General features: G+C 32.5%; 1 protein-coding gene across 4 annotated transcripts in view; it reads left to right on the forward strand.

Annotated features, from left to right (window-relative positions):
- Window positions 1-1278: 1278 nt before the first annotated feature.
- Window positions 1279-19880, forward strand: part of LOC143078810 (uncharacterized) — a 47220-nt gene continuing 28618 nt past the window's right edge. For 2 of the 4 annotated variants that reach the window (XM_076253794.1, XM_076253793.1), the window contains exons 1-12: window positions 1279-1357; window positions 2987-3322; window positions 5069-5353; window positions 7079-7369; window positions 8681-9002; window positions 9746-10009; window positions 10884-11168; window positions 12362-12672; window positions 14904-15200; window positions 15772-15897; window positions 16519-16558; window positions 19436-19494. In XM_076253794.1, coding sequence (XP_076109909.1) covers window positions 12489-12672; window positions 14904-15200; window positions 15772-15897; window positions 16519-16558; window positions 19436-19494 — 706 coding nt within the window. In that variant the 5' untranslated portion in view covers window positions 1279-1357; window positions 2987-3322; window positions 5069-5353; ... (3 more) ...; window positions 10884-11168; window positions 12362-12488. Of the gene's footprint in view, window positions 1358-2986; window positions 3323-5068; window positions 5354-7078; window positions 7370-8680; window positions 9003-9745; window positions 10010-10883; window positions 11169-12361; window positions 12673-14903; window positions 15201-15771; window positions 15898-16518; window positions 16559-19435; window positions 19495-19880 lie in introns of those variants that run through there. The other 2 variants (XM_076253795.1, XR_012979276.1) reach the window with 2 other exon arrangements.

Consider the following 19880-nt stretch of genomic DNA (forward strand, 5'->3'; position numbering starts at 1 on the left):
GACGTTTATGATGTACTGTTATACCCATATCTCAGAAAAAAAGGAGGGTAGGCGCCAAAAATATATTTTATAGCAGTCTATGCGGTATGGGATTTGCTCGTTGTTGACGGGTGTATCCTGTGCCATTTGGTCACGTGTGGAGAGTTGTATCATTGGCAATGCTACCGCATCTTTTTTATATTCAAATATGGCTTTGATAGTTGACCTTTAGTTCGATCTCTTCCTACAGTTGAAGAACCAATTAATGTTATATTTTGTGAGAATTTCGTGTACACGGAATTGACGTGAATCAGCACCCTCAACTTGAAGAAGGTGTATGGTTATTGTGATTTAAGGTGCATAAGTCTCCATCAAAATCCTTATTTCGTGAATATCAAAAAATAAAATTGAAATATAAACTGTATTCTTCTTACCCTGGATCTAAACATTTTGAAGTCAACTTAGAGACCAATATAAACAAAATTTTCGATAACGCTGTGCATGGTAGCTGAATTTTTTTTTTGTAACGCTAAATCTATAAAGCATGACTACGAAAATGAATTGAAACCACAGGAGTGTTAAATACTTGGCCCATGGTACTTTGCGATGAAACGTCAAACAGCAAAGACAGTATTTTATTTTGAAAGGAATCAATTTTGACGGCTATCGTTTTATATATCATAACAAAATATTTGATGTTGAAGACAGTAAACATATCTTTATGTATGGTGGGAATACGAGTAAGCAAAATATAAATTTTGACAAAACGCAAGCATTTTTCTGTATACTTTATCATGTTTTAACCTCTAGTACATGTTTGTTTCTGAAGAATATTCTGTGTCAAATTATCAACTATTATGCATATTCCAATTTACTAACATATCAGTTATAAACAAAGATATTCTCAAAGTTGGATTAATGTTCAGAATTTCCTTTAGCTAAGAAAATAAATCTAAATAGTCTATAGTGTTTCATTGTTATAAAAAATACTTTACACAATTATGTCCAACTTAACCAAAATATGACAAAATCACTGTACAGTAACGATCCTCGATATGACGATGTTATTACCCGTGTTAGTAAAGGAACTAAATATTTGTCTTTAACACGATAGGTTATTTATTATGCCTTTGTATAAACCATATGTATATATTTAGACTTTTATTATCTACCTGAAATACATTCTCCTAATGTAAATTTAGTATCGTTGACACCAGTAGCAACTGCATGTACGCCATAAATAACTAATCTATACACTTTTAAAGGAGTTAAATACACCTAAATATGTATATCATAATAAATATACCCGGAAGATGTTAAATAACAAATATGTCAAGAGACATAATGAGATTATTTGTTTACATTTCTTGTTTCACAGGTCAGTAATAAATAATAAAAATAAATTTTACATTATTTCTTTAATTGTTAATTATATTACATACAAACATCTTGGACTAAAAAGATACCGTTATTAAATATCGCGTCATGAATTGCACATAAAAGCAAATAAAATCACAAAAGCAAACAATTGTGAATAAAAAGATTTATAACAACAGCACAAGGAATGTATAACTTAAGACTACTAGTATGTTGTATCTTTTGTGAAGACGCTCCATATTTATCTATAATGTCTTGGTACTTTTCGATGATTGTTTTGAAAAAAAGAACAATACTTTCTTTGTCATAACCCTGCCTCATTATTTTTTTGCTCCGATTCCAATTAAGTACTTTATACAATTTTTAACTCATTTGAAATGCAATATCGTTTAACATAAACAAACAAAAAAGAGTGTACCCTGAAACATTACTCAATATTCTATGACATTTAAACCAATTAATTGGAGTTCCTGTGTATGTTTCGCGTGTAAACGACTTAAAAAAATTGATACCAAGGTATTTGTCTAGTGTCTGGTCCGCGGCGTTTGACATCAGTGGACATGTACATGACCTTTATCTATTGCTAGACTAAACAGTGCTGCATTACAAGTTACAATCGTCTGTCTTATTCTGCCAACGATTGACAGGGATGCCAGATTGTAACATTTGACTAAAGAAAAGACTCTCTTTACGGTTACTGTTGACTTTTATATCCCTGCGATTATTTTGTGAAATATAATGGTCTTAGAAAACTTATTTGAAATAGATTAAGAAATCTAATGTTATGCTTTGTTTTAGCATTTGTTTGTTATAAAAAAAAACGTTGAAAAGTTTTAAATACAAGTACAACATACATGCAAATTTAAGAAGAGACTTTTCGATACTGTTAATAGGGCTGAACAACTAACTTAGCAGAAGAACTCATAGAAATACTAGGCTTATGATTTAATACGACAGACGCGTGTTTCGTCTAAATATAACATTCGTCAGAGGTTGTTTGAAGACTAAAACCATTTAATAAATAAAAACAAAGGTTTGAAAACTCCAAAAGCTAACAAATGGTTTTGAAATCTTGGTTATAACATTTATGCATAATAAACAACAGACAAAGAGTTATGAATTTCTCTAACGTCGTATTGAAAGCGAATTTATAGAATTAATGCAGTCTGTGACTATATTACTTATTTTGTTCAGATTCTAATGTGTGTTTTTTGATATATCGAACGATTTTTCCTCTTTATTTTTAAATTTTATCAATTCACATTACTATTTGCCTGATAAAGCAATGAAGTAAGTTTAATTTTTTAGATTGCATAACGTGCAGAAAAATTTTGAATTTTCAAACAAATCCGAGCACATCACGGAAAATTAAATATTATCTCAGAAACAATTTTAAGTTATCATGGTGATGATTTTTGCTGGAAGGCATTTGTTAGGCAACAACACATCCAGATGTTTAAAAACTTAAACCTATCTATAACCTGCCTACGTAAGAATTAAATCATTTGCTGTAGGGAAGTTTTTCAAAAGTTTGCGCTAGATCAATGTTTCTTAAAAAGGATAAATGTTTTATAAAGGATAAAAGAATTAATGTTCCTGATTATGTTTATATATTTATGCAATTTTACAGGAGTTTTCGGTATAACATTGCAACCAAGTCCTACAGCTAATATCCAGAGGTTCAGTTCAATGGGTTTGAACTGTTCTCTCGAAAAATCCTGGACAACTGTGGCATTTCACTTAGGAACCCTAAATATTGCTTTTTTCTTTAATAAGAGAACCGAAGCATGTAGGAATTATGCAGAACCCACTCCTGGATTATATCAGACGTATTGTGACTACAACTCCAGAACATTTTATTTGACAATCAACAATGTAACTGATACTTATAATGGAAAGTTTATTGAATGTATGTGTACTGGGGAAAATGATGTAGGACGTGCTAGAACAACAATTAATGTACAATGTAAGCTCATTTTTAGTCCAAACTATAAAGCAGTTGTTTAAGTCAATTCGAATCATACAGGTATTCAACTGTATAAATTATATCAATACACGTTATCACGCTTTAAACCACACTGTACTTGTAATTAAAAAATGCTTTATGAGGAGACATGCAATAAAAATTTCGATACTTCACGCATTTAACGAATTGTTTGGCTCTAATGCACTTATATTAGTATCATCCAACGTTGACTATTATGACCATTCTACGCTCTAGACTACATGTTAAACTTTCATACAGTCTTATTCAACACACTTCTTTAATCGAATGTTCCTTTGAGGTGTTCATTTTCTACAATTTTTATGGAGCTTTTTTTAGCAGTTTAAAAAATAATTGTAAACGGGATATCACATCCTCACTTTTACAGCGATGAAATGTAATGAGTTCGAGCGTTCGTGCAAACTCGTTGATTCTTTAAAAAAAACTTATTCTAGGTTACTATCTATTTAATTATATAAATTAATCTTTGAATATTGTTTCTATGCATGAAAGTACAAACACTGATTAAGTTAATTGTTATTCTAATATTGATAATCTGTAAACATGTACAATACTTCTTTCTGTATATGCCTATACCTTTGAGTTCGGGAAGTTCATGTGTTTCTCTTACTGTTTGTGACGTCTTCCAACTATATTCATTGATAGTTTAGTCATAGAAAAATGACTTGTTTGGTATTTTTATAGGCTTTGTACTGGCGTTCAGTAACTTCGAGTGATCCTACATCTATACTTCTGTGTTTTTTTGTTGTTTTTTTTTTCTTTTGTCGATCTGATGAGTGAAATAATTTTCAACGGATTGTTGATTTCATGTTTTGCTGTATACTTATGTGACAGGTCATGGCACAAACTTATGTAACCCTGCAGCGTTCTGCTTCCGTCTGTCCTTAGCCAGAAGCCTGTTATTCAGTAGTTTTCACATTTATTTCTATTGGGGTTATATGTTTTTGTTTTGTGCAAACATATTTTATGTGCCTGTCCCAAGTCAGGATCCTGTAATTCCGTGGTTGTCGTTTGTTTATGTGTTACATATTTGTTTTTCGTTCATTTTTTTACATAAATAAGGCCGTTAGTTTTTTTGTTTGAATTGTTTTACATTGTCTTATCAGGCCCTTTTATAGCTCACTATGCGGTATGGGTTTTGATCATTGTTGAAGGCCGTACGGTGACCTATAGTTGCTAATGTCTGTGTTATTTTGGTCTTTTGTGGATAGTTGTCTCATTGGCAATCATACCACATCTTCTTTTTTATATTTACGTTTGTTATGTGTGTGGTTGAAGTCAGTGCGATAAACTAGTGCGGTCTATTGCAGAATAGATTACCAAGAACAGTCAATGAACTAATTGATTTATACAATTTCATTAACAAAGAAAAACAACTTACTGTATTTTTTTGTTTTTTAACATTTGCAAATAATCTCTTTACCATTTTATATCGATCACATTACATTCATATTTAATATATACATTTGTAAAGTAAGTGTAATCAGCTGTGATCACATTGGCGTGTGGATACGTTTTTTTTATAATAACATATCTTAAAGACAAAACATTTAATTGCAATACAATTAATCGGAAGCTATATAATTTTCAGTACTTTAAAAAAAATGTTTCCGCTATCTTCGCGTCATTTTTTCTGTTACTGTACACTAACACGACGATGACGCATCTGTATATTAGAACAATGAATGTTAACTTCTTTTGTTTTAGACCCCCCATCGTCATCTCCGTCACTCATACAGATACCTAATGGACCTATTATAGAAGGCAACAAGGTCAGGATGGTATGTAACATTTCCGGAGGAAATCCTCTTGCTTCTATTGTCTGGCAGTGTATAGGATTTACACAAACCACTCAAACTGGTAACAACATGACAGTGTCTGTAATAGAACGAGTCGTAACCAAAGACGACAATGGTAAAGAATGCAGATGTATAATAAAACATCCTCTCTTGGATCTCGATAAGGAGGTTAGATCTACACTAAATGTTTACTGTAAGTTATCAATAGGACACATAGTTTAATATGATAATCTTTATATTGTCTTAATTTGAGTGATACTTTTGGCAAAATCGGTCCTCATTAAAACAAATGCCTTCTCGGATGTCCAATTATACTCTGAATGTTAAATTAAGTTATCAATAGGATAAAATTGCAAATATGTAAATAAAGTTCTGGCATGAAATATGCTCTTTTTTTCTCTTTATAATCATGTGAAAACTAAAGAGAACAGTTTAAAACAATCATCAGACAATGTTATATCGGTCTTTGTATAAAACAATTAAATTGATTAAATACCATTGCCCTAATAATTGCTACTTGAGTACTGTCTCATTTTTTTACAAACTTGGTCTTTATTGAATAATACTAGCTTTTATGTACATGAGTAAAAGCTAACAATCATTGCTTTGACAACAAATAAGAGGTAAGAGATCCAAAAGAGGGACGAAAGATACCAGAGGGACAATCATACAAAAAACACTTAATTTATATTTTTCTATATTTAACGAATGAATTTTAAAAAGGAGCTATATTGTATATGTATTTAATATATTATACACAAATGAATGCGTTCATACACCTTTTAAGTAAAAAAAACAAGAAATTGAAGAAAAAAAAAGAAAATAATAAAAAGTGAAATTTCAAAGAAAAATTAATGCCTATTTGAAGTTGATGTCGAATATTTAATGCAACACATTCGCCTGTGTTAAATATATAATCTCCGAAAGACCTGCAAATAATTATCCTTCAAATAATTTCTCTCATTTTGCTCGATTTTGATCTGTTTGATTTTACACTCATAAATTATTAAGATTGACTAGCTTTCTTTACATTACCGAAGATCTCAAAGCAGCCTCCAAAACAACGCCACACCATTTTTCCTCTCAATATTTAGACATCAAAACAACTGACTTCATAATTAATATTTGAGCACTATCAACATAGTTCAAAATTGTGAATGATCTGTTGAAAATACGGTGTTGAAACAACGGTGTTCAGTTATAGGTAAAAATGCAACATCAAAATCGAAGAACATTATATTGCGTCCACCACTGAGAGATGTACTGGCGATCTCTGCCTGTAAAACATACCATTGGATATGAAAGCGTAACATGCAAGATTGAATTTGAAAGTTCATTCCCAAATGTTTCTAGATACTTGTTTTCAAACAAGCAAGAAAGGAAAACTATTTTTCTATCAAAATGTTCGAAATAAAAAATAATTTAAGCACTTGTATCGTGTGACAATCGATTAAAGGATCAATAGGCAAGAAGTCTCATTAAGTTTTCCTTTACACAAAGAACAAGTTCTGGTTGACAAGTTTATCCAATTTAGACAAAAAAGTGTCGTTTGTAATAATCTAAAGTCTAAGAACAATTTATCCAGTTATAACCGTGATACAATGAAAGCTGATATAGATTCGAAAGTAAACCACTCAGAGTGTTATCATAGATAATTGTTCATTTCAATGCGTCCATCAGTGGGTACACGTGGCATTTACAACGCTGTTCGTTTAAAATACTAATTAATGCGATACAAAAAAAAAACAATTGAAGATTTGGTGCCACGATATCTCAGTAGCTTGAGCTCGAATCCCAGCCGGGGAAGATCAAAATACATGAACAGACCTTTTCTGCCAGAGAATTACTTTTTAACCAATAATTTACCATTATGATACAAGGACCAGATTATAAAAACAAAATATCATATGACTTTTAGATTCACCATCGACACCTTCAATTATACAGACACCATCAGGTCCTGTCAATCCAGGTACCTTGATAATCATCACATGTGAAATACTAGGAGGTAATCCTCTAGCAGTTATATCATGGCAGTGTAAAGATTCCACACCCATTGCTCCTACAGGTAACCCGTTTACCTATGTTTCTGTTTCCAGTGTACGTCTAAAAGTCAAGATAGATGATAATGGTGATGTGTGCACGTGCGCTGGGTCCCATCCCGCTTGGACAAACCAAAAGATTTATAATGTAACTTTGTCAGTCAGGAGTAAGTAGATTATAAAAGTAACATAACTAGAATTCAAAATCAAACCAAATCAAGTTGGTACATTTCACAGAATGACTTCATTTTTACAAAAATTCTTAATAAGAATATTTTTAAAATATGGATATTTGTGGCAGTTTGATTTCAATATTCTCTCAATCAACTGCTATTTTGATGATTTTGACTAGGTACTTTCTATACTAACGGAAATTCTCACGGATAACAACGTCTATACAAATTTGCAGACATGTAGAACTGTGCCATCGCTGATGTCACGTGACGTCATAGCAAATTATTTCACATTTACCGAAGTGTTCTTCATATGCATATGTTCAAGTTTAATAAAATAACATTTTTATGAAATTTTATACACTTTGTCATTGCAAAATGATGCTTTTGAAAAGATTCCTTGGATAGTTTTTTTTTCAAATATAGATCTTTGAACTCTGAGGAATTTTGTTAGTACATTTCGAGTGCCCGCCATCTTGTTTGAAATGTAACACCGTTTCCACGACTATAGTGTTCTTCAAAACGATGTCTCAGATAGAAATAATTAATCTTCTTTTATAATCTTATCTTTTGTCATGGTGAATGGCTATTACTCAGATTTTGTATTCACAAATATAAAATAACATTATACTTTGAAATACGCAAATCAGTGATACGATAAAAAGTGTTTTAAGATTCACATGAGCAGCTTAGTTATTGTAGAGACCAGCCCCGTTAGTATGGAAAGTCCCTGTGTTTGACCCTTTGAATACTTTCATGTTACTTCAAAAACTGGTATCTGTCTATGTCGATCGTTTTGATTAAAAAACACATAGACACTGACGAAAAAATTTAATGCACAAAATATGTGTCTTGCTCCTCGATACTTTTTCTATCATTTTTATAAACTCATCGCACTAATCTTTATTTCAAATCCGCTAGAGAGGCATACCAGCTACATTCCGAGAAAATATAATCGATATTAAAACGATGGTCCAATTTTGTTTTCAAATTTGATTATTATTTTAATCATTTGAATGCAGTTAGGTGCAGACAACTCGCAAGATGATTTGTTCAGAAATGAAAAAATAGTTTTGCAAAACAAAACATTCGTCTAAATTCCTGTTTGAAAAAGGATTTATAAGTACAAAAGGAACACGTAAAACTATTCGATATTGAATGGAATATCGTTTTTATAATCATGAACGAGACTGTAAAACGAAAAGAAAAGCAACTTAACGGTTGTTGCTTTTACAGTCATCATATCGACTTGATAAAGTTATATAAACTACATACAATATACCTCTATTTAAAATTATATTACAGAACCAGTGACAAATGTGACATTTATGCCAGCTAGTTATAATAACATTATTAGTGTTGAAGACGGAGTGAACGAAACATTCACATGTACTACAGATTTAAGTGATCTGATTGCCTTGATACAGTGGTACTTTGATGGACAGAATATAACCAGTCAAGCTATACCACAACCGCCACTTATGAATAGTGGAAAGTTGATATCATCTAGTAAACTGATATATACGGGAAAAGAGGCAGATATAAAAAAAAACGATTTACTGTGAAGCTGTCAGTATTGAAGGAGAATATTCAGTCCAATCCAAAGTGCAATCGATCTATATACTCTGTAAGTATTTAATATGTTAATATTGTAGCATTCTTGTAGTCTTTTACAGAACTAGCATAACCAGATGAAATTAATAATGATATCCAATACAATGTTTAAAGTCTTGAGACGCCCTACATAATAATATATATATATATGAAGCACTCTCATCTATGGTGGGTTCAAGATCTATTGCAGATTCCAAATCCTATGGTAAATATGACCCAATTCCTAACCTGACTTCTGGAGTCAGATAATTTGCCCAAGGAAAATAAGTGCATGGAATTTAATTCCTACCAATGTTAAAGCTATAATAAAGTATAGCTTGTATCAATTATTTCGATTCTAATTAGACTATTACAGTAATTTCTATATCCGATTTGCATGACTGTAGGCATGTTTATGCTCTTCCATGAACCTCTCTTTTTTTGTTTTTGATTTTTCTTTTTTTAGCATGGGTTTGCTAACTGAGCAAATAAAACAAGTCACATTAGAGTGTAGATTCGTGTCTTCTTATATCAGAAGTGTTTCGTCTATTTTCTCTATAATTTACGTTTTACTTGTATTTCAATTCATCAATACAATTTTACATAGAATCATATAGTCTACAACCTTTCCATCACTGACTATGATGCATATTTGAGTGTACGGTTCAATAATAATCAGCATTTTGTACTCTATTGACAATATAAAATAGGAGTCCCCAAAGTCGTCTAAAGACAAATTCAAAAGCAAATTAATTGTAGGCAATTTCTTCTTTTCAGTTGGACCAAAAAGTATCAATTTGAGTCCGGCTGGCTATTTATATATTGTAACTGAAGACAATGGTATAAACATATTAATCATTTGTGCAGCGAAATGCAGACCAGACTGTAATTACACATGGACTGGGCCAAACGGTTTTAGAGAACATCAGTTTCGCCTTGAATTAAACTCAGTCAATAGAAATCAAACTGGACTGTATATGTGTCAGGCTAAAAACGACTATGGTAGCCAAACATCGAATTCTATCAATATTGTCGTTAACTGTGAGTAATATATCATATTGTTCATGTTAAAATAAAATGCGATGATAATTCACGGGATTCGGGAATTGTAATTCGATTATATCAGTGGTCATTCGTGGCACAGAACTTACAGCAACTTTACTACTTGATATCTTAGGTTATAAAGACACTGTATTGTTTGTTCAACAGGTAAAACACAAAGAGCAATCATAACTACCGATCTGCATGAAATCGTTCCTTCGTAAACTTTACGGACGCCATCAGGAGTTGGTTGACCGTAACGGAATATTCGTTTCACAGATGATAGCGGATTACAGTGGCGGATCCAAGGGGGGAGGGGGGTTCCGGGGGTTGGAACCCCCCTTTTATTTGGCCGATCAATGCATTTGAACAGGAGCATATAGTTGGAACCCCCCCCCCTTTTAAAATGGCTGGATCCGCCACTGGGATATGTTCCTTATGTCGTAACTACAAGCCCATCCCTGTTTCAATAATATGACCTACTGCATTAGACTTATAGCTGGGTTTGTACTAACATAAGCAACACGAAGGGTGCCACATGTGCAGCAGAATCTGCATACCCTTCCGGAGCACTCGAGATAAAACCAGTTATGTGGGGTTCGTCTTGCCTTGTATTTATTTTTCTGTGCTGTGTTATGTGTACTTTTTTGTCTTATTGTTTTTTCTGTTTTAGCATTGACATTGCCAGTGGGTTTTTCGACTTATGAGTCTGAATGTCGTCTTAGTATCTTTTGGTATTTTTGGCCTCTTCTTTACATTTTTAAGGAATTGGGAATTCGTTGACTGGTGCTATATCTGATGATTGCTGTTTCTGTGTTGTCTACATTTATCTACAATCGTGTTGATAGGTTTGATATTCCCCTCTCATTTTCAGATGCACCAACGATTCTTAGATTGCAGGCATTTAAAAGCAACACTGTTGATGAACATCAATCCGTTACCTTTCATTGTGAAGTTGACAGTTACCCGGCACCTGGAATTACTTGGATACATTCTACAACTGGCACTCTATTGAATAAAGTTGATATGGTATTCAAAAGCAACTATACGATTCTCAAAACTGACTGTCTACAAACTGGAACTTACCGTTGTCAGGCTAGCAACGTTATTGGTGATAGGTTAAAAACTGTATATGCTGAGATTGATTTGTTTGTTCTGTGTAAGTATAATGCATAAACGTATATTTACAGCACCGAAGTTACAATTCCATTGTCTGTCCTTAACTACAAGATTGTACACATCCACTAGTATATACATGTAATTTTAAAAAAAATACACAACTCTGATAACCAAACTTATTCTGTAGATTAAATCAAGAGTTCCAGGTGGAGAAGTTGAAATCACCTCTTCGTAAATTTTACGGACGCCATCACGCGTTGGTTGACCGTTATGGAATAACCGCTTCACAAATAATAATGGATATGTTCTTTGTCCTTAAGTCGTAACTACTATCCCCTTCCCTTTCATAAATGTGACCGACCGAATTAGACTATTTACAGGATTTGTTACCTCATAAACAACACGACGGGTACCACATGTGGAGCAGATTCTGCTTACCCTTCCGGAGCTACTGAGATCACCCCTAGTTTTTGGTGGGGTTCGTGTTGCTTAACCTTTAGTTTTCTATGTTGTGTCATGTGTACTATTGTTTATCTGTTTGTCCTTTTTATTTTTAGCCATGGCGTCGTCAGTTTATTTTCGATTTATGAGATTGACTGTCCGTCTGGTAACTTTCGTCCCTCTTTTAATGCATATATAAAATGCGTAACCTCCAAATTGCTTGAAAGAAGATTAATCAGCAGGTATTTCAAAAAGATAACAAGTTCATATAAAACTGACAGTTTTAAAGTGTAAATAATCTTATATATGAAGTTATTTATAAATATCATCCGTCGAATTTGATTGTGAATATATAGACCTAGGGAGCAATCTAAACCTTAGAATCAATTTTGTAAAAAAAATACAATTTCTATCATGAAAAAATCACGTCAAAAGGACAGAGAATAAAACACTACACTATTAGTTGCGACTGAACACCCGTCAACAATAAGGGATTCGATTCATATGTTCATGAAGCATAAGCAATATCTGATCCACAAGATACATTTGTTGTAACCTTGATAGTGCGAATAACGATAGTTTTTGAAGTTTTCACAATCAGGAAAAGAGAATGGGTAACCGGCTTGGTTTAATTGATATTCCATTATGGTGAATAAATCACAAAGGCGTTGTAAAATGTTAAATCATAATGATTATCTGTGTTTTAAATAGTTAGTTGAATACGGATATTAAAAAAAATATATCAAAAGTGATACAAAGCTTTGTTTCTATATAGAAAGTATACAATTTCAGGCAGTGCACGCATTGACCAAAGACGAAGAGAAACACCGGATATTGTTTCAATTAAGGAAAACGATGACTTGAATATTACAGTTAATCTCATAGCCTACCCTAAACCAATGATAACTTGAATTGGACAATGAGAAATTCAGAAACAGGAATAATTCCTATAGCGAACGTTTACAATTCGTTTAGTATTTCTGAACATAGTTCAACTCTAAGTATTAGAAATATTTCAAAATCAGATTACGGCGTCTATACAATGTACGCCTTAAATATCATAGGTCTTCAGTATATAAAGTCAGTTCAAGTGATACCACAAGGTAAGGACATTTAATCAGTAATTTATAATCTTTTTTTTATTCAAGCTAAAAATGTATCACTACTCAACAAATAAATATAAGGATATAGGGTATATGCCAAATGATCTTTTGAACAAAGAGCAGACATGCATTCACACATAAATAATACACAACGTCACAATATCAGTAGTAAAGGATCTATTCTACATTTTAGGCTCTTAAACACTACAGCATAGAAACTAAATGAAAACAGTTCTAAAAATTAAGATATTCATATAAAAACTATTATTTATACTGCAGCTTCATGATATTATTAATTTGTGAAATGACCCTTACTTTTTATTATATTTCTGAACAAAGCAAGGTTAACTCTACATAATGGCAAAGTTTAAGAAAAGACTATCTGAGGAAATGCATAACGTAAGCATAATCATCCTGCAATAGTAAAAAACATTACACTAAATAAAAGAACATTTCATTAATTAAAAATCACAGTTTAGGCATTAACTCAATAGTTCCTGTACGGTTATACATGTAAAACAATTTGAATATCAACGAGAAAACAAACAAATTACTGAAAAACCACAGGTTTTCAGAGGCGGATTTAGGGGGCAGTGGGCCCGGGCCCTCCCTTTTTGGGAAAAAATTTGGTTGCTTATATAGGGAATCACTGAAGCGTGACTGGAGCGGACCCCTCTTAGGCAGTCAGTGGTCTCCCACTTATGAAAATTTCTGGATCCGCCACTGGTTTTCTAAATTAAGAAGTTCTATCTATTACAAATGTTATTTCAACTGATCGGGCGGAGATTACGTTTCAATTTGCATAAGAACAGTCTATTCGAAGATGTTTCGATAAGGATGATTGCCGTTAAATTGTTACTACTGATTTCTAGTCACCCATCACTTTTACAATACAGATATAAAGAAAAGAACTAAGTGTACGAAAAGGGATGAAATAGTTTAAATTTATAGCATTTACATGTGCTAAAGCAGAGTGTGTTTTACGTATCGCCTATTGATTTATTATGTTTGAACGATTTTCTAATTGTGAGATTTATTTCAAACGTGTTCATAAAAAACAAAATATATAAAAAATAAAATATTTAGATTTTATTTGTTCTAGCTTTCATATGATCAATTCCGTTTGCAACTTATCCCCATGTATCCGCCCTAAAATCATTCAGAATATAATGAGGAAAAACCTAATAAAATAACGACATATGCATAATTTGAAATATTCCCGTGCTTGCATTTCCTATCATGATTTTCTTGATAGAGGGTTGCTGCTCACAAGGAAGCTATTAAACCAAGAGTTCCAAATGGTGAAGTTGAAATCATCCCTTCGTAAATTTTACGGACGCCATCACGAGTTGGTTGACCGTTATGGAATAACCGTTTCACAAATGATATCGGATATGTTCCTTACGTCGTAACTACAATTCCCTTCCCTTTCATGAATGTGACCTACCGAATTAGACTATTTACCGGATTAAAATTTTGTAATCACATAAACAACACGACGGGTGCCACATGTGGAGCAGGATCTGCTTACCCTTCCGGAGCACCTGAGATCACCCCTAGTTTTTGGTGGGGTTCGTGTTGTTTATTCTTTAGTTTTCTATGTTGTGTCATGTTTACTATTGTTTTTCTGTTTGTCTTTTTCATTTTTAGCCATGGCGTTGTCAGTTTGTTTTAGATTTATGAGTTTGACTGTCCCTTTGGTATCTTTCGTCCCCCTTTTTTTTTAAACTGATGTGGTCATGGTTTTTCTTTCAATTTCATGAATTCCCAAATATGACAAATTTTACATGTTTTAAGCTTTCAAAATTGCTGAATAAGAAAATCAACGGCTCTTTCTCCTTATTTATTTTGCGAATACACAGGTAGTAAGTGTTTACATATTTTAACCGGAGCAATAACCATAACTGGCCACTTCATTTATGAGTTTATCCTTAAACTCCTGTCTACAAAATGGACTGGTCTATGATGAGCAAACTTGTAAAACTCCGTCCAGGCAAGTGAATTAATCTAGTAATACATAAGTTTTAAATCTTGTTCGTCTATAGTCTGGATAAATCAAACGAAACTATACAACAATATCGACCATAAGTAATAAACTCATAAACAAAAACATGTTTTTAACTTAAGTTGTATTTAATTTATATTGGGAAAACATTCACATGATTAAACAGTTATCTGTTGACTAATAATTATATATCCATTATGATGAATGTTATCGATTTGTATTTAAGATCCTCCAGATCAACCAACAGATATGTTAGTGGCCTGTGAGATAACATCAATGATTGTATCATGGCGTTCAGGATTCAATGGAGGGACTCAACAGAAATTTAGAGTGGCATGGCTGAATATAAGGACTCAAAATACAAAATATTCACCTGAGATCATGGATTCCGGCCAAGGACAGACTGAACAGCATATAATTCAGTCTTTGGAACCAAGCACATCGTACATCATATATGTAGAAGCTACAAATAAACATGGAATTGTCCGATCAGAAAATAACGCTAATTGTACTACACGATCAAGTACGTCAATTACACTTTTTTTTCATAAATATGTTGATCTAGATGACAGTAATGGGCTGGTACATTTTTAAATATCCGCTTATGACAAATGTATGCATTATTAAATTAAAATCTTTGATAAATAAATCATGACCCGTAAAATATAATCGTCCAAAATGGCAAAACAAATCTCGATTTACTTTTAAAACAATACTGCAATACTATTCAAGTGTTATTCTGAAAATATTTGCCCGACCGAAGACCTTTTTCTGTTTTTACCTTCATCATGAATATAAAAAAAAAACAGGATGTATGAGTACTTATATATGTAGACGTATTATGACCAACTTGAAATTTAAAGAATTCCCAAATGTATAGAATGTTAAATTTGCCTAAAAGAGAGTTTGAACTCTGACAATTTTTTACATATGGAAAACCCTCTTCAGTTTTGCATACTTTATTATTTGCATCATCTCTATTGTAAACTGTCAGTTTTGCTTGTCAGAACTAAATCGAAGAATGCCAAAACGCTGCTTGCATTTGTCTGAAGTATATGATGTTTGAAGCTATAACAATAAATTCATTTTTGTAGGTTTAGGTCAATCAAACAATACTTTTGCAACGAGTGTTGGTGCAAGTATTGGATCATCGATGCTGATTTTAATAATTGCTGTTCTTGTGTTTTTATTTCTGAGAAGGAGGCCATGCAATAAAGAAGGTATTTAATATTGATCTCCATTTCATGAAACTAAATCTATCTAGTTATCTTTTGTCTGAATATGCTCTAGAATATCCCTAGTTTTTTTTTTCAACGGTGGGTTTGAACAATCTATCATTCATTTATGGCCATATTTTAATAATTACTTCAGACGCATAAATAGTAAAAGAAAACATTCTCATAGTACGTAGGGAATCATTCGGAAAAATTAAATGCTGCCTATGTCATGTAATGTAAAAGTGAAGATAATGACAATATCTATATGTTTCTTCTAACGCTCAAATAGTGTAAAATACATACTGCCTAGTCGCCTCAAATGAGATGATATGTTTACTAAAAAAAAGGTTTACAATGTCTTGCATTATTTAAAACGAAACAGTTAGTTATTAGTTTGACTGTCCCTTTGGTATCTTTCGTCCCTCTTTTAGCAGGACCGTTGTCATGATTGTGTTTACCTTTCTTATTTATAATATATAAAGGAGACATGAATTCAAAACTTGTTATCTTACTCTTAATGAAATCTTTTAACAGTTAATTATGACTCTTTCTGCAATAAGGTTAGTAAATCAGAATTATGAGGCTGATGAATACATTAAATACCTATTTACATTAAATTTCCAGAAAACAGTAAATTGTATCAATCGACCTATCCGGATACAAGGTAAGTCTATATAACACTCAAAATTTTAAAAAAAATGCAAATTAAAGGTGCATTTGAGTTCTTGACATTATCTTTATGGAAATTGGGACCAGGCTGTACTAAAAATGATAGTTTGCTACATGATATGATATAAAGAAGATGGTGCAGGTAAAATTTCTTTTTGCTAGGAAAACGTTCACTTTTACTCAGACACAGTACTTTTTTCAGAAAAAAGTATATGTTAGATATTAAGTCTTGTAATACTTTAATTTTATCATATAAACGGTTATATCGTGTTGTCTGTTTCATATGATGCTTGTTATGATCTAATTTTTTGTGCTGTCATGATTTGTTTTATGATATCATTTATTCTTGTACATGTATAATATTTGGAATAAATTGAAGTATTTAACTATTAATTTTTTTCTATATCAGGAGCGAAAAAAAATATATGCCATACCTGTTCTTTAAAAAAATTCTATGAACTGGTCTATCATATGCTTAATATATTACTGTGCAGACATTTGTCTCTTGTCTCATTGACGTATAACAAATATTTCAATCCTTTTTCCCGTTTTTTCCTGTAATAGTTAATGTGTTTCCCTTGGTTTTATTTTGTAACCCGGATTTGCTTTCTCAAAATTGATTTAAGACTTTCGAACAGGGGTATACTATGTTGCCTTAATTTAAGGTTTACGATTTATTCATTAAACCGATATTGAGCATGTAATACATTTATATTCTTGTTGTTTAAAGTTCGAACGCCAGGTCCGAAACTACAAGAGAAACACTCATTATCTATATATAGCTAATAGTACCGTCACAACAATTTACTGTGTAAATGTTTAATAAATAAAAATTCATTTTACGACCAAAATTATCATACTGAAGTACCAGGACTGCAGTGCCGTAACTAGCCTCTTTTGATAGTGAGGCAAAACATTTTGGGCGAGGGGTCCGGGGGCCGCTTAAGGCCCCCAGAAGCTCTGAGAAAAATAACTCAAAATTGTGCATTCTGAGCGTTTCCCAGGCTCTTTCTTGCATTGAAACGGCTTAATTAATTTTTAGATATTTTTTTCGACAATAAGGTCCCAAAGCAAAAACAAAGATTCATTGTAATTCAAGACTTTTAGGTATTAGAGACAATATTAAAAGACCGATATGTAGGATAAAGCAAAAATCGTAATTCTCATAATTATTAATACCGTATCTGTCTGTCTGTTATTGTCTTGTATTGTGATTAGACTTTGGTGATTTTTTTATGACTAGATTTAAATATATTGACACTGCAGTATTAGACTTTAAGTACTAGTACTGCTTAAGTCTACACTAGGGACCATCTTCACCTTGTTTTGCGATCTTTTACGGTATTAATGATTCTTTTAAAGTATTGTTGAAGACCATCCGGCAACTATCAAGATGAAGAGCAGGAACACAAACTTTGACCATTGATCATTTGTATTTTTTCTATGCATTGACATTGTGTGCGATTATGTCCCCATACTCCTTTATTATCTGTTTAAGGGTCTCAGCACAACTTAATGCAAGTTTAACCTTTCAATGTAAAAGGTCATATATGGCAATACCTTGTTTTTTTGTATTCTGTGATATTACTTTCAATTATCCATGCAAAAAGGACAACAGAAGAGAGCCGTGGTGTAGTGGTTGGTACATCGGACTACTAACACAAAGGTTCCTGGTTCGATTCCCGTTTGGGATGAAAATTTCAGGAACTCAATTTTGGGCTCTCCCTTGACACCATCTGCGAGTATGGTCTTGAGGAAACGATGATAGTCCATCGGAAGGAAACGATGATAGTCCGTCGGAAGGAGACGATAAATGGCTGACCCGTGTTAAGAGAGAGTCATATCTCTTGCACGTTAAAGACACCCTTGTAGATTTAAAAAAATAGTAGGCTAATGCCGCTACAAGGCAGCACTCGCACCCGCAAAGTGGAAAGGGATTAATATAAGTTGCAAAACTTGTTTCCAAATCCACTATAAATAAATATGTTTAAACTAAAAGGACAAATTTTATTTGTGTCCACTGAGTAGCATCGCATGTTCTTAAAATATATTTCTCGCACAATTCTGGACATCGGTGGACATGCAACATTGCAAAACCACGTTAAACTTTATAAATGAAAATCAACACTCAGACTATAGTCATAAAGTAGGACAATAAATGAACAAAAGACAAACCCGGAACACAGAAGTACAAACAATAGACCATCAACTCTGAAAACTAAAAGGAAAATGGAAACATGGATAACGAAAAACATCAAGGGGATACACCAGAGAGTGAAGAGAACTTGCTTCTTGCAAGACACTTCCGTGAAAACAATTTCATATGTTTTGTTTCATTTTTTTTTTTTTATTTTTTTTAAATTTTTTACATGAGGCATCTGCCTCATTTGCCTCAATGTAGTTACGGCCCTGGTCCGACTACTAAATTACAATTCATATAATTTTCAATAACATGACGATATTTGATATAACAGTGATACAAGTAATTTAACTCTTGTATTGCCCATATTTGATGTGAAGCAGTCCACCCTAAGGTACCGAGAATTGCAAATTGTTAAATTGAATACCAGTAAATGACAATAAAAGAATGCATACATGCGTACATTCTTGATTGCAATAAAAATGCAGTACTCTAAAAATGCTTACATTTTATGTAAAACTCTCCCTTATGAAGATACAAGACTAAATGGAACCGGATGTATTGATTCTAAAGACTTCATTTTTACAAATATGTTCACTTACAGGATTTAGACATTACACATGCCTTGATTTATCTAAAATACATTTTTTTTCAACTGAATTATTAGAGATTTAAACAAAATTACTTGTTGGTTCGGGTAACAGTTTCGTTAATAATTTATTTTGTTTTTAGTCGACAAAAGACAAATATTGACCAACACACTTACGATGAACTCCAAACAATTAAAGCAGGTACGTGAGAACTTACTTTCGTTTTCGTGTTCGTATGAAACCAAGGAACTAAAAAAAAAATATGTGCCGCTTCAATCGTTGACGTCATACAACAATAACTTTTCCATTGTGGCGTCAAACATTTTTGACGTCAAAATTTTACGGGAACCTTTGTGATGTCTGGCGGATACTTAGACAATAAACGTATAGTGTCTTGAAATATAAAATTTATTTGTATGAGGCTTAGAAACGGTAGAAATGCGAGGTTTTACCGAGCATTTTCCCCTTTTCGTGCTAAATACAAATAAATTTCATATTTCAAGACACTATACGTATGTTGTCTTTATATTGAAATCGATCAAAAAAATAATAAAAAAAAATATGTAACAAATATTGTTAAAAAAAGT

This window comes from Mytilus galloprovincialis, chromosome 6 (genome assembly GCF_965363235.1).
Source record: "Mytilus galloprovincialis chromosome 6, xbMytGall1.hap1.1, whole genome shotgun sequence".
NCBI lineage: Eukaryota > Metazoa > Mollusca > Bivalvia > Mytilida > Mytilidae > Mytilus > Mytilus galloprovincialis.